At 48.1% G+C, this 27,412-nt stretch overlaps 1 protein-coding gene across 1 annotated transcript in view; it reads right to left on the reverse strand.

Moving 5' to 3' along the window:
• Positions 1 to 8,108: 8,108 nt before the first annotated feature.
• The window catches only part of SLC6A5 (solute carrier family 6 member 5), a 50,448-nt gene continuing 31,144 nt past the window's right edge, over positions 8,109 to 27,412 (reverse strand). The window contains exons 10-15 of the mRNA XM_004418525.3: positions 24,751 to 24,863; positions 23,870 to 24,001; positions 22,811 to 22,910; positions 15,696 to 15,796; positions 10,803 to 10,970; positions 8,109 to 8,578 (exon numbers count right to left, since the gene is read on the reverse strand). Coding sequence (XP_004418582.2) covers positions 8,423 to 8,578; positions 10,803 to 10,970; positions 15,696 to 15,796; positions 22,811 to 22,910; positions 23,870 to 24,001; positions 24,751 to 24,863 — 770 coding nt within the window. The 3' untranslated portion in view covers positions 8,109 to 8,422. The remainder of the gene's footprint in view (positions 8,579 to 10,802; positions 10,971 to 15,695; positions 15,797 to 22,810; positions 22,911 to 23,869; positions 24,002 to 24,750; positions 24,864 to 27,412) is intronic.

Raw genomic sequence — 27,412 nt, forward strand, 5'->3', positions numbered from 1 at the left:
AGTCAATCTAGCATACCTGCCTGCAAGGGAACTGGGAAATGTCACCTTTGGACTGGGTGACAACAAGCCTAGCTAAAGTCAGAGATGTTACTAAGGAAGAGAAGAAGAGAAATTCAGTATCCACCACACTCCCTCACATTGTACCAATGCTGCAAAATATCATTACTGGCCTAATGCAAGTTCATCATAATTCTTACTGTCACTTTAAGACACATTCGAAGGATGTTATTGGTGTAGACTTATGAAGCACTTGCAAGAAGGCAAGAAAAGAGAGGGACTGCACGTCTAGATTGTCATGGGCCAGCGCTAGGCAATGCTCTCCACTTTTGAGCAGGTGGGGCAGAGTGATTTTTTTTTAATATGGTCTATCTCAAAGCCCTCAGCCAAGAAAGATCAGATTCATGAAACCTTAGAAGGTAGGGCCCAAAGCTCTCTCTGTGCATCTCTCCCCAACACCAGCACAGGATGGAGATGGCAAACAGTCTGGAGGCAAATCCTACAAATGAGCATCCCTCACAAATAACCACAGAATCCCTCAGCCTCAGCTTCCAGAGTGAGAGGAGAAGGCAGAAGGAACCAAGTAATGGGATAAAAATATCTAGGCTGTCCTGAGACCCCTGAGCCCCACCGCAAGGCCCTACCTGCCCTAGCACCTCCCCTGGACTCCGACACCATACCAAGAGCCAGAAACTAACACAGCAGCCCCTGGCAGAGCCAGAGTCTCCAGGACCATGCTCCAGCCTCACTGCTGGGTCTGCTCCTATTAGCTGGTGTCATCTCCATGCTGACTGCTCAAATTTTTATATATGACCCCTGGTGGCCCCAGTCACATGTGTCAGGAAAGAGATTACCTGCTACAGGACCTATATTTCTAGATTTCTGATCTGGTGTCTTGGAGTTCACGTCTAACATTTTGAAAAGGCTGGTTTATTGCACAATCAAGCCAGTGTTTTTGCCTCAAGTCTCTCCCCTCTCCAATCCATCCTTGGCACTGTGACCAGGTCAATATTCCAAATGCACAGATCTGACTCTAACAGTAAATACCCAACATCTATCTGCAGTGTTAAATTTTCCTATGTGAATTTTAATTGAATCCTCATAGCAACCATGTGAGATAGGTATAATTGTTCCAGTTTTACAAATGACAAAACGGAGACTGCATTAATAAGGAAAAGAACTAGCACTCAAACCCAAGACAGTGCTTTGTCTCCAGCATCATAGCTGCCTCTGCCAGGAAGTCTCTCTCCACTATTCAATAACCTTCCCTGGTTCCCCGTGTACCATCAGATCACATCCGAACTCTTTATCTTGTCATTGAAGGCACTTGACTGTCAAGTCCTAAACTACATTTTCAGCCTTAGTTCTCACTTCCCACAAGCATATAATATACTGTCCAATTTCATCCATACTCTCTTGAAATGGTCTGTCTGTCTTACCCCCATGCCATCACTTACTTGTATTCATCCACCTGGAAAGCTCATCCCAATACCCTCTTCATGGTCAAAATCCTCCCCATGTCCCTATCTCTTGAAGTCCTGCTTAATGCTCTCAGCCAGAAGGAATTTCTTCCTCTGCATCCCGTCAATATGTTCTTGTCCTAAATCGTTTTGTGGCACTTGGTACTTTCCACTGTGCATTATGGCAATGTGTGCACCTGTCTTGAAGCCCCACTCACTCTGTGTAACCTGGAGAGAGAGACCTAGTCTTGCTCATGTTTTTCTTGCATATTATAACACTGACCTCTGTTGCTGGTACACAGCCAACACTCAATATTTGCTCATTCAATTAAAAAATGCATTTATTGAGGATCTACTATGTCACAAACTGTTAGGTACTGGATGCACATAAATAATTAAGACTCTCAGCATAGCATAAAAATAAATAAATGAGTGAATGGATCAATGAATGGTGAAAATGCGATTCTCTTTCCATGTGGATCCACACTATATTCCAGTCATTATTTTCTTCTAATCCTACAAGTGTCTGGAGCAGTTTCCTGGAAAAAGGAATGGTTCTGGGTTAAATGACTTGCAATATCAAAATTCTCATAAAATTAGATTATACTACAGGGCAAGGAAGGGGTGGCCCAAACCACACGTGGTCTCTGTTTTACACAGTGGAATGTGTAAATCAGAGAAGTAAATCCAATTTTTGTAAAGCTGAGCTATTTTAAAGGCACTGGAGGAGTTTCCTGTTGTAAAGGGCTCCTAGGGTGAATCGTTCAGATAGCGACTACTCAGCCCACATGCATCTCTTTGTAAATCCAGTTCCCACAAAACAGACTGTTGTAGAAGAATTTGTGTCTCAGAGATGCTGAAATAGATGACCTTGGACTTCTGGGCAACTGTGAGATTCTGAATCTCTGGCTCCGGGAGAGACATCTGGGGAGAAGAAAGAAGGAAGCATGAACAAGAGCAGAGGATAATCACATCAGCAGTAGGAAGCTCGCTAAGAAAATAGCCCGAAGTCCAGGGGGAGGAACAGTCGCCACGCTAACGAAAACGAGCTAAGAGATTGGACAGAGGAAGCCAGGAGAATTATCAGAGCGGAGAGCACATAAGCTCCTTCCAGATGACCCCCGTACCCCTCCTCTGACAGCCCGGAGAAGAGCGGTCCTGCTATGGATGTGCAAGCTCTAAGCTTCCTACATCTTGTCATCGCCCCATTTAGGGAAAGCCTATTTAAAATGGTTACAAAAACACAAGGGAGCGTTTTCAAGTGAAATTCCGTGGGAACTGGGATCTGCTTTGAAATACTCCAAAGAAACAAAGTTTCAGTTCAGGGTGGGGGGAGGGATAAACGAAATAAACTTGGACATGAGTTAATCGTTGAACCGGAGTGATGTGGACATGGGAGTTCATTATTCTATTCTCTTTACTTTTATGGATGCTTGAGAATTTTCAAAATAAAAAGTTAAAAGCAAACACGACCGAGCCAAGGGACATCAGGAAGGAGGTCAAGGATGACGAGCCAGCACCCAGCCCTGATCCCGTGGCACGCTCCTCCTCCCCTTTCGGGATAAGGTCTCGCACTGAGGTTGGTGTCTGCGGCTCGGTCTGCCCGCCGCCGCGCGGTGTTATGCCGACCCCAAGTGCGTGTGTAAATCTCATTACCACAGCACGGACAGTATGCTCTTGGCCTGTGGTTTTCAGCATCAGCTTGTGAAGGCATCTCTTTTCCCACTAAAGCTAATCCGGCTCATCCCCGTGGCCTGCCAACACGCGAGCTGAAGAGGAAGGCTGAGCGTGAGCGTGCTACGTTCATTTGAGGAGGCCAGAGTCAAACTTTTGGATTGATGTGATCACACAGGACAGCCCAGCTGCCAGTTTCTACACGTGACACCAGAGCTCAGGCCCATCTCTGGGCAGGAGACCTCGGGGTTCCACCCACTTAAAAGGGGAGGAATGGCACTTACTGATTTGCTTGTACATTTGTTTAATATGGGTAGTCTTACTACTAGGCTCTGAGTTCCTTACAATCTGGGACTGTTTTATTTTTTATTCAGTTTTGCCTGGGGTCTAACTCAGTACAGGAGCTGTGTAAATGGTTGCTGGATTGAAATAAAGTTCAATTGAAGACTGACAAAAAGATCTTTAAAACATACCCAAGGATTTAACTTGCCCAGTCCCTCTGTTCAGATTCACTGAGATTCTCTCTCTCCTTCTCTGCAAGGGGTAATTAATAATTCAGCAAACAATAGTGTATTCTGATGGTTAAGAATATAACAATTTAATTGATATTTATTTCTGCAGCCACGCAATCTCTCATTTTCCCAGGAGGGCAGTTATCCATTGCTGTTCCAGGTTTCTCCCAGTAAAATAGATCAATCCTAGGAATAACTGAAGGCCATTTGTTAAGAAAGAAAGAACGTGGGTAATGAGTTTGTAATAGACATAGTACTGTACTCATCATGTGTTAAACACTGACATTTATTTAGGGTTTTGTGAATTCATACATTATTAGGATAAATTCTAATTTATATCAGTATATAATAGGCAAATATATAATACAATAAATTGCATTTGTACACATAAATACAAAATTTGAGGTAGGGCCTCAAGAATAATGACTTCTTAAATGAATAATGCACAGTATATAATATGCACTCTATAAGATATATATGATGTATCATTTGTAACACAATATATTTTCGTCATGTACAGTTAATGAAAAAATATAAGGACCTGATTAGGGAACATATCTTTATTCATAGGCAACAGTACCACATAAGATGCCTGCATGGAGGACATTAGCCAAGTACGTAATTTAAGAATAAACCTATTCCGTGATAGGTCCATAATAAAGTGCAAAAAAATGCCAAAAAATGAGAAACAAAACAGTTTCTAGTCAATTACTAAGTATCATCCTACCAATAAAATACACCTGTAAGGCAAATGGTTACCTGAAGATGTATTTAATGCATGGCAGGCAAATCAAACCACTGCTTGCTGCTCAGAGGTGATGCATGCCCACTCGGAAAACACTTTCTCTTTGGCTGCAGGCTGCTCGGAGGTGACCCAAGCAGAGACTACAGTTCATATTACTTTCTTTCTGTACAGTTGAAGCTAAACCTGGGAAAGATAGGAAGCTTCACTTTTACAAACCTCAGAGTCACTTTGTGGAGAAACTATTATCAAGACTAAATCAGCCACACCTTTGCTCCCAGCCTGGAAGTCTTTTCTCCATGACACGCAGTGTGAAACGGAGGAAGTGCTCATCCGTTGGCCTTGGACTCTTTTCCCTGCCAGCCAGCCTGCCCCAGAGCATGCCCTCACTGGAGTCATCTGCCTCAAAGAAGCATGTCACAAACTCGTCAAGGTGCAACAGCAGGGGCATGACCTTGCCATCAGGCATACGCTAAGCAATAGTTACTGTGCAAGTCTCTGGGAAGAGGACGATGACCGACGGCCAAGGGAACAAAAAGGAAAGAAAAATCTTAATTTTAGGCATGGGAAAACTACGCTGCCAGGTGAGGGTTGTCAGGAAGCACTGAGGCACATGTAGATAACACAATAAGAATTTAATTAAAGGAAAACTCAACTCCAAAGCAACACCAGCACAAAGACAACCCAAGTCTTATCCATTTAAAGGTCATCGTGTTAAACGTCTTTTTAAAGTGCCGCTCACTGAAATACAAGTTGATTACATTTCTCACATATTAAAAACATATTGGAAGTTTCAAAGACGTTGAGGTCATCGAGATTTTGCATCGACCACAGATTTCATGCAATAAATAAATATAAAGAAAAAAAGACCACATTGGACACATTTGTACATGACATACACACAGCCCTAAAGAGACTAAAAGTCACTAATACGCAAGACAAACATTTGCATAAGAAGCCACAACACCAATAGTTAAGAAATATACTTTTTTTTTCTCTTTTAAGGATATTACAAGGGTTACTATTTTTAACATATGGCTTTTTTTTCTCTGAATGGTTTCTGGCATTTGTTGGTGTTAGGAAATAATCTCATGACTAGAAAATACCCCAACCTTCTGCACGGAGAACCAATGGAAGCCTTTTCTCTGCAGCTCGGTTTTTCCTCAGTTTGAAGGGGAACACTCAAGCAGCAGTTTATGACAATGCTGTGCATTTTATTTTTATTCATTCATTTTTTTTCTTCCAACTGACTGTGCATTTTAATAGCATGGAAACATCCATTTGGTCACATGCATCTCAGCTCTTCGTGTCCCCGCCAACAAGTCTACGGGAGGTGCAGGGAAGGTGCAAACCATCTCAGACACTAAACATCTCTGCCGGGGAAGCCTCAGAGTTGAACTTGGCTATAGAAATGGGGAAAACTAAATTCACAAGGTCACCGTTTCCAGGTAAGCTCAGAACCTTTCACCTTTAAGCAAATTTTACATAAAACTTGGAAATTGTAGGGAAAAGGAAAAACACCTCAGCTGCTCAGGGGACAGCTACTGGGTATTAACTTGGACAAACCCTAATTAATACAAATGCAGCTGCCCCCAACTGCAAAACACACTAGCTAGTGAGGAGGTCCCCATTCTCACAACTAAGTTAACTTTCAGTTTGTACAAAACAAGCCAGGCAGCATCGTGGGTTTTCTTTCCTCTTCTTTTAATCACAACAGCAATAATTAGCAGAAGCTGGGTTGGCATCCAGCGTCAGACTCGAGTTTTAGCCAAGAGACGAGAAAGGAACGCCAAAACCATTGGCCCTGACACAAACATACCGGTCTCACGAGAGAATGCTAAGTGATTTAAGCTCTTTTCTTCAGCCTTCAAGTTGGAAAGGCTGCAGATAATTTCCGATCCTAAGTTATTTCTCCCTGCCTCTCCCACTCCACCAGTTATCGACTAGAGAGGCTAATTTTTGGTCCCAGTACATGAAATCTGCTACAGCAACGGGGGCTTCTCATTAATATGGCTTTCTTGGGGAAACCAGTGTTAATGGCAGACAGGTCACTATGGAAAACACGGGGACATGTGAGGCCACAGCTCAGCTTCCTAAAGCTAAGTCTAGGGGAAGCTCAGGATTCTAGTAAGTTCTAGCTTTGGGAGATAGGCAGAAAAGGAGGAAGAAGAATAAACAGGCATGGCAGACAAGAGATGAAAACCTAAAGTTCAAACCCATCTTTGTTTCCTTTTCTAGAAGTTCCCACAGGCTACTCTGGAAAACTGGAAGTTCACGTCAGTGTTGGCAAATGATAATGATAATCGCCCTAGAAAAGGGAGAGCTCAGTAAAATGAATTGAAATTTTTTTTTTCTTTTAACAAATGAAGTCATTTTTTTAAAAAAATTTTACATCAAGGTCTGTTGTTGAGTTTCATTGCTGATGAACAGGATGAAAATGTCACATCAATATACAAGATTTGAACTGAAAACTTTGCCTGAGACCCTGTAATACGAAGACAAACAAATAAGAAAATGATTGAAATGGTCTCCCCTAAAGGAAACAATTTTAGGTTTAGATATTATTACTGTAAGGAAAACAAACCAGACTACACTAGTCTAAACTCACCATCTCTACAGCAATTCATAAGATATTTATAAGGACAGAAAACACCACTACGACTACACACTACGTGACATGAACACAGAGTACATTTTAAAAATTTCGTATATGCGTGTTCGGGATACAAGAAGATAATAAAGGTTACAGCTTCCCCAATCTCTGCAGACATACGAGTCGCTCTCATTAGAGTGTGGTTACGAGTGTTGCGAACTGGGGACTCTTGAAATTGAATTGGCTAAATGTAGTCTTATGAGCTATAGTCTTAATTGGCTCACTTGCTACTTACCTAAGCTGTATTCACCAGAAATTTCTGTAAATACGGTGACCTAAAATGTACTACCAGCACAGTGAATATTATGGTTGCTTTCTATTAAATTCTCTATTTCCTTGATTTCTCTATGACCACAATTGGCATTTACTGTGAATGGAAAAGTTAAGAGTAAAAACTGAGAAGTTATCTGTCTTTGAAGAGCGTGTGTCTTATATATATAATATATAGACAGAACCAGGGTAAGTCTTGTTTTCCCAGAGGTTGAAAGACAAGGTATCTCCAGCTTCTAGAAAGACACTTAGAAGAGAAGAAACTCGGATCATGACATTGAAGCATGGTGCAAAATGTCACGGAGAAAGGAGAATGGAGCTCTACTACGAACGTAGGAAATCAGGCACAAATTATATGATGGTTTCTCATGTAGAGGTGGATGAACGACCGAAAGAACTCAAAAACATGGTTATTAAAAAAAACAGATGACCCAGGGAAGAGAACCGCCTCTTCACTGAGATTCACAGTGTGCAGAGTAAAGTGTCCGAGTCCCCAGTGCACGTGAGACAGTTGGTCCAGATGAAGGAAACAGACTCCCAGTTGTGAATGGAAATGTGAACTTAACCACCTCGGTGCTGTCCAAATCCACCGGCCTCATCTTACTCTAAAACATTTCTGACCACGGCTGACCCTCCAAATGTACCCTGTCCTGGACTTTCTGTGCCTGAATGAAGTCTCTACACCGCTCAGCTCAGCTCTAGGACACTGATAAATCCAAACAAACAGTCTTTTAACTCTGCCATTCTGTATCTGCCCCACTGGCACCACCAATGACAACACACAGTGGACAATCCTCTGTTGACCAAATCACACATACCTCCTGGTGACTTCACTAGAAAACACTCGCCCCGCCAATCCGCTCCTCGGGGTCAAGTGGGTGCTCAGGGGACCAACCCTATGGAAAGTGACGCCATGGACAGAGGCAAACAGTGCTTCAAGTGGTCTGCCTAGCTCTTTACTACAGCATGCGACACTAGTCCTACTTTTCTATGTAACCACCCTCATGCACGGATGTGAACCGAGACGTGGAGAGAAAGAAGAAACTGGGGAGAACAGCAGGGGGAGACAGAGAGGAAAAACAGGGTCAAGTCTGGGCCATCCCACGCCGTCGGACTAACACTGGGTGCCCAGCTCCAGATCCTTCACTGGCAGTTTGAGTCCCAGGGAAGAGGTTCCCAAGGGGTCGATCATGTTCTTGTAACGCTCCCCACGGTGCTGAGCTAAGAACGGGCCCCAGTCTGGCTGCGGCGAGCACACCAACTTCAGCCTCTGCAAAGAAGCCAAAGACACACAGGGTCACAGAATTCATGCACCTTCCTCCCCTGGGCGCCACCCACCCGTCCCCAAACTGTGCGCAACCACATTTGCCACAACTCCCCCTGGAGCCAAGAGGTGCCCCAGCAGGAGAAGCATTTAAGGAAGATCAGCCCCATTAATTGACTAGGCCAGGGACGCAGTAAAGAGGAGACTTAGTTTGGTTCACTTGAAATTATTTATGTCACCCTGTGAGCAATATTCCAATTGCTCGGAGTTTGCCTTGCACAAGATTAATAGAGGATAAAGGCCCAGATTTTAATTATACATTTTTTCCCCCTCCAAATGAAGAGAATCTGAAGCTTCTCTCCACTGGCAAATGTAGTCTGCAAAGGACACGTGCTCGATTACTTTTGTTCTGTAAACTCAACAGTGGTTTGTTACATCAAAATAATTGGATTTTGTTTAGCATATTTCCCAAAAGTATATAAATGGATGGGGGAAAAAACCCATCCCCAAAGATACAATGCCAAGAGTGAGCAACGATTTTAATTATCTGTCGACAAAAATATATGCTTCTGACTTGGTTCAGAAGAGTGGGTTCTTGCAGGCAAGCTAAAAATAATGGGAGTGTCTCTAATCCTTCCACTGAACTTTTTACAGGAAACATAATTGGACTGGAACATTTTCTAGAAAAAGGAAAGAACACATATTTCTGACTACATAAGGGGGAACAATTATGTGTTTATTACCTAGTAAAGTGAACCCGTTTCTTACAGCTGTTAGTTTAATCTCCCCTTAATCATCAGCTTGCAACCTTTGTGTCCCAAATCAACCATAATATATTTATATAGCCGACTCATCAGTTTAGAGAATTCCGGCCTAAGACAAAAGCAGCAGAGGCTACACCAGCTTCTATGCAGGGGGAAAGAGGTCTCAGGGTCAGTCGGTGGGAGGTTCCTCTGGGGCACGAGTGAGTGGTCCCTGGGGTCAAGGGGCACAGTAATTGACCTCACGGGGGTAACGGACGGAATTTCCTGAGGATGGAAACCAGAGTACAGCTTCAGGAAGAAGACTCCTACATCTCCCTTTGCCAACTCTGTCTCCATCTTTAGTCCAGTGAAGACAAGTGTCCGTGGACCCTTGTGTAGACATTTACTCACCTGCTTTGTTCCCATCCCGCTTCTCCACTCCAGAGCCTCCGCGGAGGCCTCTCCTCCTTTTCCCAATCTGACTGGCCCAGAAAGCCCACACAGCTGTTCTTCCCCACCCTCCATTGTCAGGTGTTCCTTCACCTCCGTCTATTCCAATGACTCTCAGACTTGAGTGCGCATCAGAACCACCTGGGAGCTTCCTCAACTACAGACGCCAGGGTCCCCCTTCCCCAAGATTCTGGTTCAGCAGAGTCAAGCTGGAGCCTGATCATTTGCATTTCCAACACGCTCCCAGGCGGTGCTGGTGCTGCTGGTCCCTGGGCCAAACCCTGAGGAGCACCAGTCTGGGCCAAAATGCCAGCCCTCTGGATCTTGAAGACAGGCAGTGCTGATCTATTCCTAGCACATCTGAGTCTGACTAACTTCACTGGTGGCTCAACAAGTGGCAGTCCCCTTCCCATCCACTCTGGAGTGAGGGTGGGGATTTTTTTGCATTAGAAATGGGAAATGGGTCCAACAAGGAATTAACTGACAAGGAAAGACAAGTATCACCTCACGCTGGCCATGCTCTGAATCTTTCACTACGTTCTACAGGGATGGCGATATTTTAATCAGCTTGGACCCTTAAGCCATCCCTAACAGGCAAAACAGGAAGGGGTGGTGATTTTAAACTTAATGGTAATAGACGTTTGGAGGGAGGAGGCTTGGGCAGAGAAGAACATCAGGAAAGGGGGAATCTGACGTGTGCTTAAAAACCAAACATGGGGATTTAAACTGTGGCTGAGGGGAGAGGGGGAAGAAACTCCAGGAAAGAGGGGACACTCGGATCATTTATTCCCTGGAGCTGTCACTGCACTGAGCTATAGCATAATAATAGCTCAGCCTGCAGATTGGCTGAGCCCCTCCATTAGAGGAATGAGACATAATAAAAATGGGGTTAGTAGAAACGGTAGGAACTGTAATCACTTAATCTCCGAGTCTCCCTCTAGAATAACTTTACCAAATCTTTTGTTTTTTAGTGCACACAGCTCTCAGAGCTTCTCTCTTGGGAGAGGATGGCAGATGAAAGGAGCTGATAGAATTACCTCAATAAATCTGCCAGGGGCTAGATGCATTTTTATCACAAACATAATCGGGATCCAGATAACGGAACAGGCCAGCATCAGCCATCCGAGCACCATGGACCAGTTCGGGTAGCGGTAAGAGCCGTAGGTCATGGGTTCCCACTGGTGAAAGCTGAAGCAGAGGATGAACTGGGAAGAAGAGAGAAGCACACGAGTTAGGGTGGTGACGGAAGCACTCCTTCATCCTGCAGCCACGTACTGAACCCCTGCCATGAGTGTGATGCTTTCACATCTATTATCTCATTTGACACCCATGACGACCCTGAAAAGAAAGTATTATTAATCCATTCTCCAAATGAAGAAACTGAATCTCAAAGAGGTGAGGATGACACACACTTAGCTGCTGACCCTGCATCTGCCACCCCACAGGAACCGAGCGATGCGTGCGCGTGCGTACGCACACAGACAGGCTTGGACGACAAGTCGAAAGGATGCACACCAAGGTGACTGACGGGGGGTCAGGGGGACGGTGGGTGTTTTTAAGGGGTCATCTGTACTTTGTATGATGGATAATCAAGCTTTTGTTATAAGGAAAAAAATCCATTAAGTTTATTCATTTTAATTTTTAAAAAATGAGTTGGATTTACTTTGCTTTCTCCTTGAACGGGGAATGGCCCCCATCCAAGAGCTGCCTCTAAAGCTGACTGAGTGAGACCCGAGTGGTTCCCAAGCAGGGCCTGAGCCAGAAGCTTGGTCCTGTAATGAGCTGTGGGACAAGAGAACGGAGGCACGGACCCTGCTCAGCGGACTCAAGGTGAACGGGCCTCGTCACCCCACAGCGGGCCGGGACCCCCAGACTAGCAGGCTCATCTCCGCTCTGCTGCTAATAAGCCGAGGGACCTTTCTGGCTCAGGCTTCTCTGCTATAAAACGGATCTATTTCACACCATGTATACAACACGAGTTTTCCGGGAGCAATAGTCTGGTGTTTACTCAAGAGATCCCCTCCAATTTTAAGAGAGATCATGATTTATTTTCTGCCCGTTATCTCCTATCGCTGCACACTTTGGCTGGCAACAGTGGGAGAACCCTTTGAAGACGTGGTTAATGCAGGTGAAGAGGAGGAAGGGAACGTGGGTGCCGAAAAGAGAGGCCCCGAAAAAGACAGAGCAGGAGGTCTAACTGCCCGAGCCAAGGCTTCGGGGGCACAGCCCTGAGAAAATCGGTTTCTTGCCAGTATTCATTCTGCCTAAGGCAGCATCAGCCTAGAATAATGCACCCGCGTTAACTCCTTCCCCTCTCCCCACCTCTCTCGTTCTATATGAAGCACTAAAATAAGTGCCCCAAAACGACTAGAGGGAGTTTTGCCAGGAAAGATAACATATGAAAGTGTTCTGGAGAAGTGTGAAGCACTGTACAAATGTAAGGCATCTACATTATCTCTGCAGAGCCCAGGCTGCGGGGACAAGTGATTATTTCAATGCAACAATAATTCAATATATAGATTCGAAGCAACATGAGCCTGAAGACAATTGTTGAAAAAAGGCTCCTATGGAAAGAGTCACCTACTCGAGGCCCCTTTTTAAACATTTGCCCCTAGAGTTATAAGCTTTATGAACCAGTCTATTGGAAGTATGGCCTAATGTAATTATGGTAAGTTGCTCCATTTCATTTACTATATAAATAGCAATACATCTGCTTATGTGTGCGCATAATTCAGTAACGTGATCTGACTACGTACACAATAATTGCACGGAGAATATTTATAGCTCTATAAATCCATGAAGGCACATATAAAAATGATCAATTTTATTTCAGGAATTTCAAAGTAATTTAAACCCATAATCTTAGCTCATTCCCGCATACTACAGATAGCCATTTTACAGAAGGGCAAACGGCAGAAAGGCAGTGTTAGGCTCGGTCCTTGGTTACCCATTTTACAAAGCTGCACAAACATCATACCAGACTTATCTGTGCAAACTTGCTCTTCCCATAAATTTCCTTCTGCCGAGTCAGCTTTGATGAAACTCTGCCCTCAGATGAGCCTGGCCCTGAGACATGATAATGGAGCCACTGAGTCAGGCCCGCCCTGACCGTTTGCTGATGGCAGCTGAGGAAGGCCCTGCAGAGAGACTCACAGGTGACGATGATGATGCAACGGACCGCCTCTACTTGGCCTAGCTCCCAAACACAGAAGGGGAATTGGGTTGAGGATATTTTGGGGGACCATTCTGCAAGTTTCTGATCTAAGTTTTATAATGGAAATCAAGTAAAGCACAGCACAGTTGAGGAACTTTCTCAAAAAACACAGCAAGTCCCTAGAATTCCTTTTCCCTGACATTCTGCTCATACAAAAGATTAGGATTATTTTAACCCAAAATTGGCCAAACTCCACTTGGAGATGAAAGCACTGGGTTTTTAGAAATTTATTAGAATGTGAGCTTAAAGCCTAGACAGCCCTGCATTCAGTTCTTAGCTCTGCCACCTGCAAGCTCCGTGGCCTCCCAGGCCTCAGTGCACGCGACTGTGAAACGGGGAAAGAATCCCCACCAAGCAGAGTGGCCGGAAGCTTTGGAGACAAGCTCATGTAGTGCCTGCCTAGTGACAGACCTCCACAAATAGAAGTGCTGGTTGCTATTAGGTGACGTTCCTGCAGAATATAAGAAAATTCCCTGAAGCTTAATCTCTTCCAAGACAGGAGGGAGAGGCAGGTAGAATCTGAAAAGATACCAACTTTGATTTCACCCTAGTGGTAGTAACCGGGGACCTGGCGAAGCTCAGCAGAGACGGGGAACAGCAGAGGCGGGGAACAAAGAGACGGGGAACAGCAGAGGCGGGGAACAAAGAGACGGGGAACAGCAGAGGCGGGGAACAGCAGGGAACAGCAGAGGCGAGGAACAGCAGAGATGCGGAACAGCAGAGATGGGGAACAGCAGAGGCGGGGAAGAGCAGAGATGTGGAACAAAGAGACAGGGAACAGCAGAGACGGGGAACAGCAGAGGCGGGGAACAGCAGGGAACAGCAGAGGCGAGGAACAGCAGAGATGCGGAACAGCAGAGATGGGGAACAGCAGAGGCGGGGAAGAGCAGAGATGTGGAACAAAGAGACAGGGAACAGCAGAGACGGGGAACAACAGAGGCGGGGAACAGCAGAAACAGGGAACAGCAGAGGTGGGGAACAACAGAGGCGGGGAACAGCGGGGAACAGCAGAGACAGGGAAGAGCAGAGACGGGGAACAGCAGAGACGGGGAATAGCAGAGACGGGGAACAGCAGAGACGGGGAACAGCAGAGACGGGGAACAGCGGGGAACAGCAGAGGCAGGGAACAGCAGAGATGCGGAACAGCAGAGATGGGGAACAGCAGAGATGGGGAACAGCAGAGACAGGGAACAGCAGAGGCAGGGGAACAACAGAGACAGGGAAGAGCAGAGACGGGGAACAGCAGAGACGGGGAACAGCAGAGACGGGGAACAGCAGAGGCAGGGGAACAACAGAGACGGGGAAGAGCAGAGACGGGGAACAGCAGAGACGGGGAACAGCAGAGACGGGGAACAGCAGAGGCAGGGAACAACAGAGATGGGGAAGAGCAGAGACGGGGAACAGCGGGGAACAGCAGAGGCAGGCAACAGCAGAGATGCAGAACAGCAGAGGCAGGAGAGTCTCGTTTTCTTCCCACCAATTAGGTAAAACTGAGTTCTTCATACACATTTCAGTCCTGAATCCAAGAGACTGAAAAATATGTCTTAATCCTTTTCAATTCTCGTGCCCCAAATCTGGCGGGACTTTGCAAACACATTACAGCGTCTAAAATGTGAGTCAGACGTGGGCCTCAGGACAATGTCGTGTCAACGCAGAGGGAGATAAACTCTGTCTGGTTTTTCTGTCTAAACTTCTGTCCTTTCAGAAAGAAATGCGATGTTTTAATTAAAACTCACTATGTGACAGTATTATTTTAAAAAAGGAAAATGTATATATTTGTGCAATCTAACTCCCATCCTGCTTGTTTTCCTTTGAAGAAGCTGGTCGAGTGTAGCGAAACAAGGGTCGTAATCTGGTTTCTAGTGCCACCTGCTGGGCGGAGCAGGAACTACAGCTGCCACCTGCAGCCTTGGGAGATGCCACCCAGCCAGGGGGAGCCGGGAGGGCAAGGTCTCCATCAAGCACTGTGCCCAGAGAGCGGATCGAGGCAAAGACACACCCTAAGGCACAACAAAGGCGACAGGGTGTGCCTGTAAGCCCCTATGCAGATCTACTGACATATGAAGGGCCCTGATCTTTAAGGAAGTTAATGTCCGATGATCTCAAAATGTCATCACCACACTAGAGGATGACAAGATAGTCCTCAAAAGCAATAAAAACAAGCGATGAACATCTAACTTCTGCTCCATCGACTGTGGAGAGGTCGCATTGAGCAGCAGTTAAGAGAGGAGATCTGGAGCCACACCGCCTATTGGACCCCAGCTCCTGCTCATTATTAGGTGTGAAATGCTGGGCGAGTCCCACGACCTCTGGGCAGCAGTCTCCTCATCCATAAATGGAGAGGATTCTACTGCCACCCCACAGAGCTGCTGCAAGGCAGGGATGAGGTGATGCATAGAATGCACTTCAAACAGAGCCTGCACCATGTTTAGTACGTGGGAAATGTGACCATTATCTGCTCTCGGTACACGAGGGGACTGACATCAGGGAAATGTTCCATGTGGGTGATTCAAGCACCTGTGCCTGAGTCCCAGCCAAGCACCTTTAGGCGAGGCACGTCCCCTCTCTGAACCTCAGTTTCCTCTTCTGAAAGACAAGATTAACACCCATCCCACCAGCTTCCCAGGTTTATATATAGGCACACACCCTGTTCAAACGAAAAGCACCACACATATGCACAAGGTGCCATCCGCACGATAAAGCATGCAGTCCTTACAGTTAAAATGGTGGGGGTTACGAACGCCCAGCAGACTTTCCAGAAAATGTTTGGCTGGAATCCAATCATCATCTCTATATCTTCACAGAATCTTTGCAAGCCTGCAAACACACAAAGGGAAATGGAGCATGAGGGGCAGTGACAGGGGTGGGGTGGGGGCAGGGGACAGGGCTACAGCCCCTCCCTCAAGCGCCGCAGGCTAGGGATGGGCCAGCCTGGGATCAACTCGACCTTATCGTGCAGGAAACCAGCAGACAAATGATTCACTGTCAGGAAGGTTAGGGCAAGTTGAACATTTAAACAGATACTAAATGCTCTCTGCAGTGAGGTTCAAAAATGTCATCCCACAGTGACATCCAGCCCAGTCCCGGGTCTCAGCACTCGACAGCCTGGCCTTGTCACCTGTGTGGCTGTTTTCAGAGGTGGCCTTATGTGCTTAGCAACAAGTCTGGCAAAACCAATTAAGACTGCGGTCAATGAGCACAGTGTATTATGAAAGCCTTGGGATTTAGGGCGAGAGTCACTCTACGTTGGTTTTCTGTCCCTTGCCCTCCAAAGGACGTTCTTCCAGGAGTCAATTATCTTTGCTCTGTGTGAGATGATAATGGAGGTGAAAACCAATGTAAATTCCCAGTGGCCTTCGCCCACGTTGCTGGAATTGAAAGGATTGCTGTCTTCTTGGTGTGTGGTCAACTTAACTGGAGTGAGAAGCAGAGGAGACAGTTATTCTCCTGGCCCACTTAACCAGCATCCCCTACACTCTTGGTTTGGGGAGGTTTTTAAACCACTCCCAGAAGGGAAAAGCCACTGGGGAGTGTGTTAGAATGGGCAGTCTCTTGCATTGTTCCCTGAGCTCATCAGAGGCACGGCTTTCTCAGAACTGGGGGGTTGCTCTGCCGAAGGGCCCTGAGGTCCCCACAGTCCAGCTCCTTCACAGTCAGCTGTTCTGACAGGTGGCCCAGCAGTCTCGGCTTAGCTTTCCTCATGGCTCCATCCTCTGGGTCATCGATGGGAAAAGCGGTACCCTGCAGGCCAAGCGGGCAGAGGCACTCTTCAGGGAAAGCTCTCACTTCCCCTCCGCCTCCTCCCATGGAGAAGAGTCGCCCGTGCATCCTCAGGCTTCTTCCCTGAGACCGTGGCCTCTTGCTCCTCCTGTCCAGGCTCTCACGGCCCCGTTGGGTTTCCGGGTCCTCTGCCCCTAGCCGCATAGGAAGCAGGGGAATTTAGTCTCTTGGGGCTCCCCTTCCAGCCTTCACTTCCATCTCTGACCCTTTGCCATGGCCTCCCTCTGTGCCCCCTGTCCCAGCTGCCTTCGCCTGACCAGTGTCCCCTCCCCTGCCCCCACCTCGGCCCAGACTTCTCTCCTTCCTGGTCCTGTTTCCTCAATGCCTGCTCTCCCCTACGTGGGAGTGGGGAGGATGATGTGACACAAGAAGATGATCTCCTGCTGGGGTAGAAAGCAGAGACCGTGGCACTCCTTCAGGGCACAGAAGAGCTCATCTCAGCCCCTTAAAAATATGGCCCCGATAATGCTGTGTGTCTTGACCTGGGTGCTGGTTACACGGGGTGAAAATCTGAGCTGTACACTCAAGACATGGGCTCTTTCTGGTATGGATGTTATACTGCAATTTTAAAGTTTACCCCCAAAAAGTCCACTCTAGCCACCACTGCCAAAACAGTGGATCCCGAGACCTTTTGTGGCCCTCAGCTCTCAGCATTTGCTTCCACTCCAGGCCAAGCCCAGCCCCAGAACGTCAGCCAGCCCTCAGGAGGGCCCCGCTGACAACAGCCATCTCGGAGGACAGCCAAGCCTCGGGTTTGCTATAGAGCATCCTATGCTGGGAACAGTGTCAGGGATTTGCCAAAGGCAGCTTCTCTCAACTCACTCTCAATTGCTCAGGTTGCAGCTGAGCCTCCTGCTCTACTCTAAGGTAACCCTGCTCAGAGTCGACCACAAATGTGGTGCAGTGGAGAGAGGGCTGGACCAGGAGTTAGGACTCAGGAGTTGAACTTATTCTGCCTCTAACTCACTGCGCGACCTTAGGGAGGACATTCCTCTTTCTGAGCCTTTGCTGGTTCACTGGAGGGACCGGGCCAAATGAGCTCTTAGGGTCTTTCCAGAGAGGTCAATCCATGATGCAAGGAGGCTCCAGGTTGCTTCCCTGTGCCCACAGGCAAGAACCGCATGTCTCAAGCAGGTGGCCCGACCATCTCTGGATTTGCTTGTGTGTATCCTTTAGTGTCATCAAACAGCTTCAAATGAGCGGCCCCTGGACACTAGACACTCCTGGCATAAGTGAGGGGAGAGAACTAGAGGAATAGAAGTCAAGGCAGGGAGGCCCTCAAACACACACATGACACTGAAAGCTGTCCTCAGTTCTTAGAAAAAGATTCTAGAAGCTTCTGTTATCAGCATCAATCCTCTTGCCAGATTATTCCTCTCCACTAAACGAGCCCCAAGAAATGATGCTGTGCAGGTTGACTGGTGAAACTGACCAGGGTTCAAGGCTAGACTCGAGGAAGGCATACAGATGGCCTCCTAGGGGAGGAGGGGGATGGTGGTGGAAGTGTTCAAGCTTCCCCAGAGGGGACAAAGAGCTGGACCCAGAGCTGGAGGAAGGGGCAGATGACGGGTGCTGGGTTTCAGTGAGAGGCAGTCTGAGGCAGAGGAGCAGTCCCAGGACTGAGAGGGAGAAGACTTGGGTTCGAGAGCCAGCTCGGCCCCTGGAAAGTCATCTCCTTTCCTCGGCCTCTCTGGACACCTGGCCTCTGCCTCCGACAAGGCTCCAGATCCTGTGACTGCTCTGCCAGTTCTGCCAACTCGCAGGCTGGCCCTGCAGACGCAGCCCAGGGGCACCAGCTGGACACCCTTCTGCCCCCTGCTCATTCCTGAGCCAGGCTCTCCAGTCCCTCCGTCCTCTGCCCACTCCAACTCCTGTCCAGCCACAGCCCTCCCACGCCCTGACTCACCCCCTAGCCTCCACCCACACCCCTTCCTGAGTCAATGGCCTCCTTCCTCTCAGGCATCCATTTACATGGCTTCCTCTGCCTACCCTGTCCTTTTCACTGACCCAAATCCCTCCCGCCTTCAAGGCCTAACTCTTGATGAGGGAATTGTTCACGGAGCCTGGAGCACGTGCACGGAGACCTGCCTGCCGCAGGGCCTTGAGCCTGGAGGGTAAGAGAGTCAGGCTCCAAAAGGAATCTGAGCAACTGCTTCTCACCGAATTAGCAGAAAAACAGTAGGGAAAAAAAAACGGGTGAACTCGTGGCTACTTTTCTAGACTCAACAAACAGATCTGGGGCTCAGAAATCTGCCTGCAACAAGCTCCGTATAACCAACCAATCCTGAACCAAAAGTCAAGGACTTGCTTCAATCAACCAAGCCCTTTCATCTACACTGCTTTGTGGCTCCTGTCCTTGTAAACCACACCCCTGCCCTCGGTCTCGATATGGTCTTCCAGGGGCTGCTCTCTCTCCCGTGTGGCCAGGGCTGGCTTCCCGGCACTCAAGCTGTGCACTCGCAGGGCCCCACACTCAGAAGGGCACAGCACCTGGATTAATGTTCTCCTGTCACCATCTTGGAATTCGCAGCAATTTTTTAACAAGGGGCTCCACGTTTTCATTCCGTACTAGGTCCTACAAATTATGTCTCCAGTCCTGTGTCTACCTCAGATTATTCTCTTACATTTCATGTAAAGGCCCCATCCCTCAGAGCCAAAACCTTATGTGCTGGCTCAGATTTTCCCCACCTTGGTTAGTAATTAACTCAGCTTACCACCGACTAAGTCTTTTATCTCTGAGATGTCACCTTCTCGAGCTTTTCCTGGCTACTCTGACCTTCCTTGATCTCTGGGCAGCACAAGTGCCCCGGCCAGGGAAGCAAGGCTTAGTACCGACCTTCTCCATGTGTTAAGTGCGTTCGCTCTTCCTGGTAGCTAGGTGGCAAGTTGTATGAATGTAGGAAATCACCCATACCCTCCCCACTTTCCTAGCAGCACACAGGTATACAGTAAGCATTTACTAAATATCTGTTCATTACTCACATTTACCTGTGTGAGTTAAGTGATGGGCGCACGCCTCTCATTCCTAACGTCTACTGAGCCCCAGCAAAAGGAGCTGGGGGACCTCGCACCCCGAAGGAGAGGGGGACAGTGACAGTTCAGCCAAGAACATGGGAATGGAGGTCAGGGAGGGTGATCATGAACAAAATTAAGCTTGAATTTATAGAGTTCTGGGAAGATTTTTTTGTTTTTTGTTTGTTTTCTTTCGTACTAAACTTTGACAAGTTCAGCCCGCAGGATGGGCAACAAGAATGGAAGAATGACATATTCCATCACGTAAAAACCACTGCCTGGTGTGACTGTAACATCTCTCACAAGGACGTGGAACGAGATAGTCTAGGGGTGGGATGCGAAACAAGTAACTGATTAAAGTGGAAAAGAGAGCAGGACAATGGAATATATTGCGATTGGGGGAAACACACAGCGTGGAGCCCAGCAGCCAGCAGGCAGGAGGTCTTTATGGTGGCAGTTCGACGACTTGGTCCCCCCAGCCGGAAGACGCCCGTGTGGGCTCCCAGGAAAATGCAAACCCCTTTTGCAAAGGGACGATGTAGGTAAAAGTCTGCTGGCAGGATTGCTCCTACACCAAGCTCAGGGAGTCCCATTTGCAACCCAGATCCCTCAGATATTGGCCTCTGAGGAACGTTGACTTGAGAACTTGAATCAGCTATTTCAGTCTAAAGATAAAACTTGAAAACTATCCCTACCGTATTTTAAATGTTTGAATGACATCTCTAGAATCTAGAGTCTAGAGATTATTGGAACCAAGGAGAAAACAAACCTCTGCCATTCACTTCCTTATTTTTTAAATTCTGCGGCCAGAAGAGGAGCACATTCAATCAGTCAGGTTCATTTTCATTCTTCACGGGTTCCTGTTCTACTGCCTAAAACCAACCTTGCGTTAATTTTGGGCCTCATCATCTCAATAAAGAAGGCGCTGTCCTCTGGAGTGTAAATTACATATTTGTGCAGGCTTCTCCTTTCTTCTCTAACAATTACGTTAGCTTACTTCAAATACGTCTTCTAAGACTCACTTCTTAAAATTCCATCCAGGTCCAAATCAGAGGTTCACACCCACATCTGACGCTGCGGAAATCAAGTTCAGCCTGAGCTGAGCGCAGTCCACCTGGTTCTGGAGGCCGGCCCAGCAGCAGCCTTCTCAGAGACCAGGCGATCTCCTGGGTGGTCCCCAGGAAAACTAGCAGAGCCCAGGGGCTGAAGCACTCAGGATTTATTTTTTCCTTCAGAACCAAGAAATCTACCACCAGATTTATATGGGAGGGAGCTATTTAACTTTTAGAAACAGGAACTGTAAAAGGCTTATTTTTTAGTGATGCTTGTAACCACAATGAACAGCCTTATCTTATAGGAAAGAACTGTGCGACTGTGCCATTTGTGACAGTCAGCAGCGAGGACACAGATAGCGGAGGAGTCCATGAGATACTCCCTGCACCTGAGCAGGGCTGCATGTGAAGTGCTCTCCTGACTTTACCCGCACACCATCTGGCAACGTCAGCTTCCATCTGGACCCACGAGGGCTGAGTTTCCGAAGGAGGGCCTCGGAGGCCTCGCCTGGCCTCTCCATGGCAAAGCCCTTGGTATCTGCGCCGAAAGTGAGGATTCACAGCACCAGATTGACTGGGTTCCTGCCACCCTCTGCTCAGGGAGAAAGCTCTCTGAAGCCTCACCCTACCTGGGCAGCAGGTCTCAGTCGCAGCATCCCTGCAGGCAGCCGGCTGTCTTGTCAGCCCGAAGCTGGCAGTTTGGCCTCTGATCCCATCAGGACAATGGCAAGCCTGCCCACTTCTCTGGCCAGATACTAAACTCTCCCTGCAGGGCGGGTGTGATCTCCAGTCTGAGACAAATTCCCCTCCACCAACACCCAACGATGGCTGCAGTGTCTTCCTGTTTCTGGGGCACCCACATTTTGCATGAGAGGTTTCCTTTTTACATCTTGATTCCCACCCTACCCCCTCCATTTTAATGAGTTTAACAATTACATTAAAAGCAAGAAGCTCATGTCAAGGATACCTGGCGGGCAGGGCAAGGCTGCTGGGCCCCCGGCTTGGAAGGCAGTGCTATGCCCCTCTTCCCCTGGACATTTGTCCTTCACTCACACCTGCATTGCCAGTGACGTCCTGCCTTTCCTTCTGACTTAGAGCAGGCTGCTCTCTCTTTTTGGTTTTGAAACAGTTAGACAGTCCCAACTGGTATTTTTCACCTTCCTGGTACTTGCCATGGAGGCCTTATCTATATTAGGGGGGCTTTAGTCTAGGGATGGCTCTGAGCAGACTTCCAGGCACAAAGAAGTCAGTAGTGCCTTGAATACGACAGGGCTCACCTGTGCTGCCTGGCGGTGCAGACAAGGGGCCAGGAGACCAGCCGGTGAGACCCCCAGGCACAAACACCTCCACGCCAAGGGCAAAGACGGCATCTGCTGACTTACCATTCCCATTGCTCTTGATAATGGCCCCACTGATTATGGGATGCAGGTTGCTATGGTGATGGTAGCAAGGACTAAACTGTGAGGAAATGAAAATTTATTCCTGGGAAAAGCTGGGATTGAGATCTTGCATCACAGGCTCCCATGATGCCAATAAAGTTTCCTAAGGGTCTGCGAACCTGGTGGTCTCTTTTCTCCCTATAGTTTCGGGGACCAGCTGTGGAGCGACACCTCCCCTCAAGCTACATGGGGACTGTAGCTACCAAGACCAGGGAGTAATTTCACACCTGCAGAGTGGCCTTCCTCCTCCCTAACCTGGCCACTGTCCCCAGACATTAACTGCTCTCACACAGACCATACCCAAAGGCAGGGTCTTTGGAGTTTCTGGTACAGAGAGTTCTGAGTTTCACCATCAGTCACCTTTTGTTTCTCTATTAAATCTGGACCACAGTGGTCCTGAGGCAAGTTTGGAAATAAGGGTGCAGCTGTCTTATGTTTCCTAAACAGCTCAATTAAACCCTCTCCTCGTCTTATGAGATATGGGAAACCTGCTTGTTGTGGACGCCTTCCTGACCCTAAGTCCTCCCTCAGCACGGTGGTTCCCTTACCGTACACATAGGAGATCCCCACGAGCTCAAATATGGCGATGATGACGAGGGCGTAGGAGGCGGCGTATGTGTCCACAAGCTGAAACATGTAAATTCCACCCTGGGAGGAAACAGAAACAACCAACATGAGTGGGCCTGGACCTAGGCTCCCCCCCGACTCCTAAGAGCCAATCCTTCCATCCCGGGGACAGTTGGGGTAAACAGGAGTCAAAGGACCTCCCCTCCCCTCCACAGCAGTAACCTCAACCTGGTCCAGTGTGTGAGCTGGAGGCCTTGCCGTCTTAGCAAAGCAGTCCCTCCAGAGACTCTGAGCCAATCAATAGAACACACACAGAAAAGTAATCTAACGTCTTACTCTTAAAAGGGAAAGATCTGCAACTGAAGACGGCACGTGAACGCAGCCAGATTGCTTCCTTTTTGCTTTAAGCAACAGATAATCATTTCTACCCACAGATCTGCATTTGACTGGCCTTCTTATGACCTTTAGGTGTTGCTGGGCATCCCTCATGCCTCCCCCTGCATCTTCACCTCGCTCTTTAGGTCTCTCCACAATAGATGAGGCTTAGAGACCTTCTTATTCCAATCCATCATTTTACAGATGAAGAAACTAAGGCCCAAAGTGGTGCCTTGCTCAGGTCACAGAGAGAGCAAAAGCAATGTATATACTGAGTGAGCTGACACGCAATTTACCAAGACACTCAGGACCAGGAGGAACTCGAGTGGCTGTAGACTCTCATGTGTGATGTGTAGTCAACTGGGAATTTCTCTGGTCATTAAATTTGGATTTTCATGTATTCCATTTTCTTAAAGTAGGACACACCTGCCTCATTGGCTCAAGGAGGTTACATCTCAATTATGAAGATGCTAGAAGTATCACTCAGAGCCAAGGTGACATATTTCCCTCTGTGGTTGGAATCTCTAATGAACTGGTGCCATCCACGTGGAAATGGTAGCGATTTGGCTGCTGTCATGAGGTCTGTGAGCTAAGGGTGAAAGGATAGACAGCCACCAGGCCTCCCACCTGCCCACACCCAAGCCTGTGCCCATCAGGCAGCTTACCTGAGTGATCATTGGGAAGCCCATGATGAAGAAGCAAACGCAGCAGCCCAGGGTAAAGACCGGCTTGTGTGTACGCAGGTACTTGGGGAACTCGTCCGAGATGGAGGTCACTATGGTCTCGATGGTGGCAAACTGGATGGTGCCAGGAAAGGGACGTCTGAGACAAACTGCCCAGCCCAGAAGGCTCCAAAAAGCCCTTTGTGCTGCCCACCCACCCAGGAAAGTGCTATTTGCATGAGGACTGGTTTAGGATTGCATTCCCTTAATGGATCTAACAGGCCTTGCCGGGGTCCAACCCACGAGGCCAACCAGGGGTCTCCAGGGAGGATGTGAGCCCTGGAAACTGTGTTCCAGCCCCCAGAGACCGCACTCCTGCTCATCCATCAGACAGTGGAAGCTGCACTTTGCATTCATGAGATGTAAATTCCTCTCCTCCGGTTTACCAGTACCTGATCTTTTACTTGAGAAAAAGCCCTCTTTGCACCCAACTACTAAACTCCGAGTGCCTGTCAGCATGATCTGTAGTAGTCTCAGCCTGCAGCAATTTCCCTAAAATTGACTTCACATTATTCTCCCTTACCTGGCCCCACAGAATTTGCTTTGGCAAAAGGACACCAACACAGGAGGTACACAGGCTACAACTTGATGGAGAACCGAGAGAGGGATACAGGGAGAGAGGATGGCTCCTCTGCACCACCACATGAGTCTCCCGCAAATACAAGGGGATCCTGACCCAGCACAGGTGCCTCACCATCCCTACATCACTCAGGGAAACGGTCAAGTACCGCTAAGCCCACCCCCCTGCCCCAGGCTGGATGCAGGACCAGGGAGAAGAGGTCATCAAAAGGACCCCGGGGCAGGGATGGGGGAAAGGGGCTCACCATAGTGTCGAGTCCAAGAGTGAGGAGCATCAGGAAAAAGATGATGGCCCAGAACGGAGAGAGGGGCAGCCTGGTCAAGGCTTCTGGGTAAACCACAAATGCAATGCCTGGGCCTGGAAGGAACAAGATGGATTGCAGACAGGCCCAGCTCCAGGCCCCCTCTTCCTGGAAGCCCACAGGACCCTCTCTCCACGGAGATCCTGAGCTGTTACTTATTATATGCTGCCTCCTCTGCTTGTTATTTTTTCACTCATCTCCGTCCATTCCCCCAATTAGACCTCAAGCTCCCTGAAGGGAAAGACCAGGGAATTAATTAGGTCCACACCTAGGGGAACTCTGAGGAGAGGCTCAAAAACAGTGCCAGAGCAGGGACTCCGACTCCACAGCCAGTCTGTGTCTATGCCGATAACACGCAAACCCCCATCTTTGCATTGATGAGCTGGGGAGAAGATCATAATTACCCTCTAGGTCAGTGGTTCTCAACCAGGGGTGACTTTGGCCCCCAGGGGACATTTGGCAATGTCTAGAGACATTTCTGGTTCTCACAACTAGGGTAGGGGATGATTACTGATAGCTAGCGGGTAGAGGCCAGGGATTCTGCTAAATATCCCTGAATGCACGGATCAGTGCCCATAACAAGGAATTATCCAACCCAAATGTCAATAGTGTTGAGGTCAAGAAACCTGCTCTAAAGGTTGAACACGCCCAGAATGACATCCTACCTCCCTTTCACTACCCTTCCTCCTGGTCACTCCTCCAGAAGCATGAATCAATGGAATGCTTTTAGGATCTTGCCCTACAAAGGCTTGGTAAAGATGGGGCCACCTCTGTCCACGGTAATTAGTTGGGGGAGAGGGGTGGTGAAGCATAGTGTAAGGGTGAAGAGAGTCTGGGCTCTGATGATCAGACAGATCTGGGTCCAAATTCAGATGCCATGACTTACCAGCTGTGCAACCTGGGACAAGGTATTTAATTTCAGAAGCCTCAACTTTGCTCACCTGTAAAAGGGGGCTAACAATAGTCCCTCTCAGGGTGGTTAGGAGGAACGAACGAGGAAACACAGGTACAGCACTGAGACCAGTGCCTCGCAGATCATCAGCACTCACAGAAACTTAGCTTTTATTACGAGTAGCAATGAACTTGGAAATGAGCACTTCTGACTCAGGTTTTCCCAAGAACACCGCCTGTGGTCTTGGTGAGCAGGTCTGAGCAGCAGTTTTTCTGCTGTCTATCTGCCTCACGGCCTCGCTGGGGAGACTGCCGTACCCCACGATGGCTGAAGCCCCGCAGTTGTGAATTTCCTTGTAAGTAGAAAACTGAACCATAACAGCTGAGAGGGCGAATGCTGGGGTAATCCGCAGCCTGCGCACGTCCAGAAACCAGATACGGCAGCACCTGGAGTTTTTATAACCCAAGCATAACAGCACTTTTTTAAACTGGAATTTATCAGGTTCTTAGTTCCTAATGTTGCTGAGGGCCTTGGAGTATTTAAAATATAAAGCGTCAAATGCCTAAGATACCCCCACTTTATGCATGTATTGAACAGACGGTGGAGCCAGCCTCGGAAGGCTCCCTACATGAACCATAAACGAGTAGTTTGTATTAAACTACAGTTCAAAATAGGTCTCCACTGCAGAACCCCGAGGAAGCCAGTTGAGCGTTCCGTTGACAGTAGGCGCATAAAGCGGACAGGAAGGTCTTGAAGTGGCACCACCAGACGCCTCACTGATTGCTTCACCAAGATTCCACCCCTTGGCCTTACTGCTTTCTCAGGGGGGAAATGACTTCAAAATATTCGGCCTGCTTCAATTTCAGCTGCCTCCCTAAAGTACGCAGCTGAAGGCATCATTTCCAGCAAACTCAGTTTATCCCAGATGGCTGGGGAGTGGATTTCAAAAATACATTTTTACATCATTTTGTACAGTTCAGTTTTTTCCTGGAAAGATAGATTATCTGAGCCACAGCGGAGCTTTCCCCAGATGAGCCCTAGTCTTGTCTCTCTCCTCTCCCACCGAAAGGCACACAGCCCGAGGCTGGAGTGCAGGCTCCACTCACCACAGACAGAAAACCGGCTCTGTCCCTCGCTAGCTGTGGGACCGGAGGTGAAACGTGCTCTCTGGACAAACCTCACAGTGGGGATGATAGTACCTGCCTTCAGAGAGTTTCCGTGAGAGGTACATGTGTTGATACAAACAAAGGGCTCAGAACAACGCCTGGGCACAGTGAGAACGCAGGAAGCAGAGACCATTATTACTCTTCCCAGGAGAGGGGATCCAAGGGGTTCTGCACGCCAGCAACTTGCACAGGGCTCCCGAGACCGACAGTGACAGCCTCCTTTTCCTGAGAGCCAGTGAAGACACAGCCAGGGTCAGTGCAACACGTCCAGGCCCACAGCACTCCTGGAGTGGCCACTCTGCTGTGAAACCTCTGACAGGTGGATGAGCTCTCAGAGGAGACACCGCTGAACACCTGTCCTTTGGGCAGAAGTGTTGGCATCCAGGTGACAGATGGTTGGATGGACAGTCCTGCGTGACAGTGTTCATTTCAATCAGCAGGGTCTCTGCACTACTGGGGGCAAGGGAATGAGGGCAGCCCTTCCTAGTGGTCTGGTTACCTGCGAGTCCCCACTAGACTTGGGAACTCCAAACGCAACACGCACATT

The sequence above is a fragment of the Ceratotherium simum genome, chromosome 7 (assembly GCF_057802395.1).
Source record: "Ceratotherium simum simum isolate JZ-2026a chromosome 7, ASM5780239v1, whole genome shotgun sequence".
Taxonomy (NCBI): Eukaryota; Metazoa; Chordata; class Mammalia; order Perissodactyla; family Rhinocerotidae; genus Ceratotherium; species Ceratotherium simum.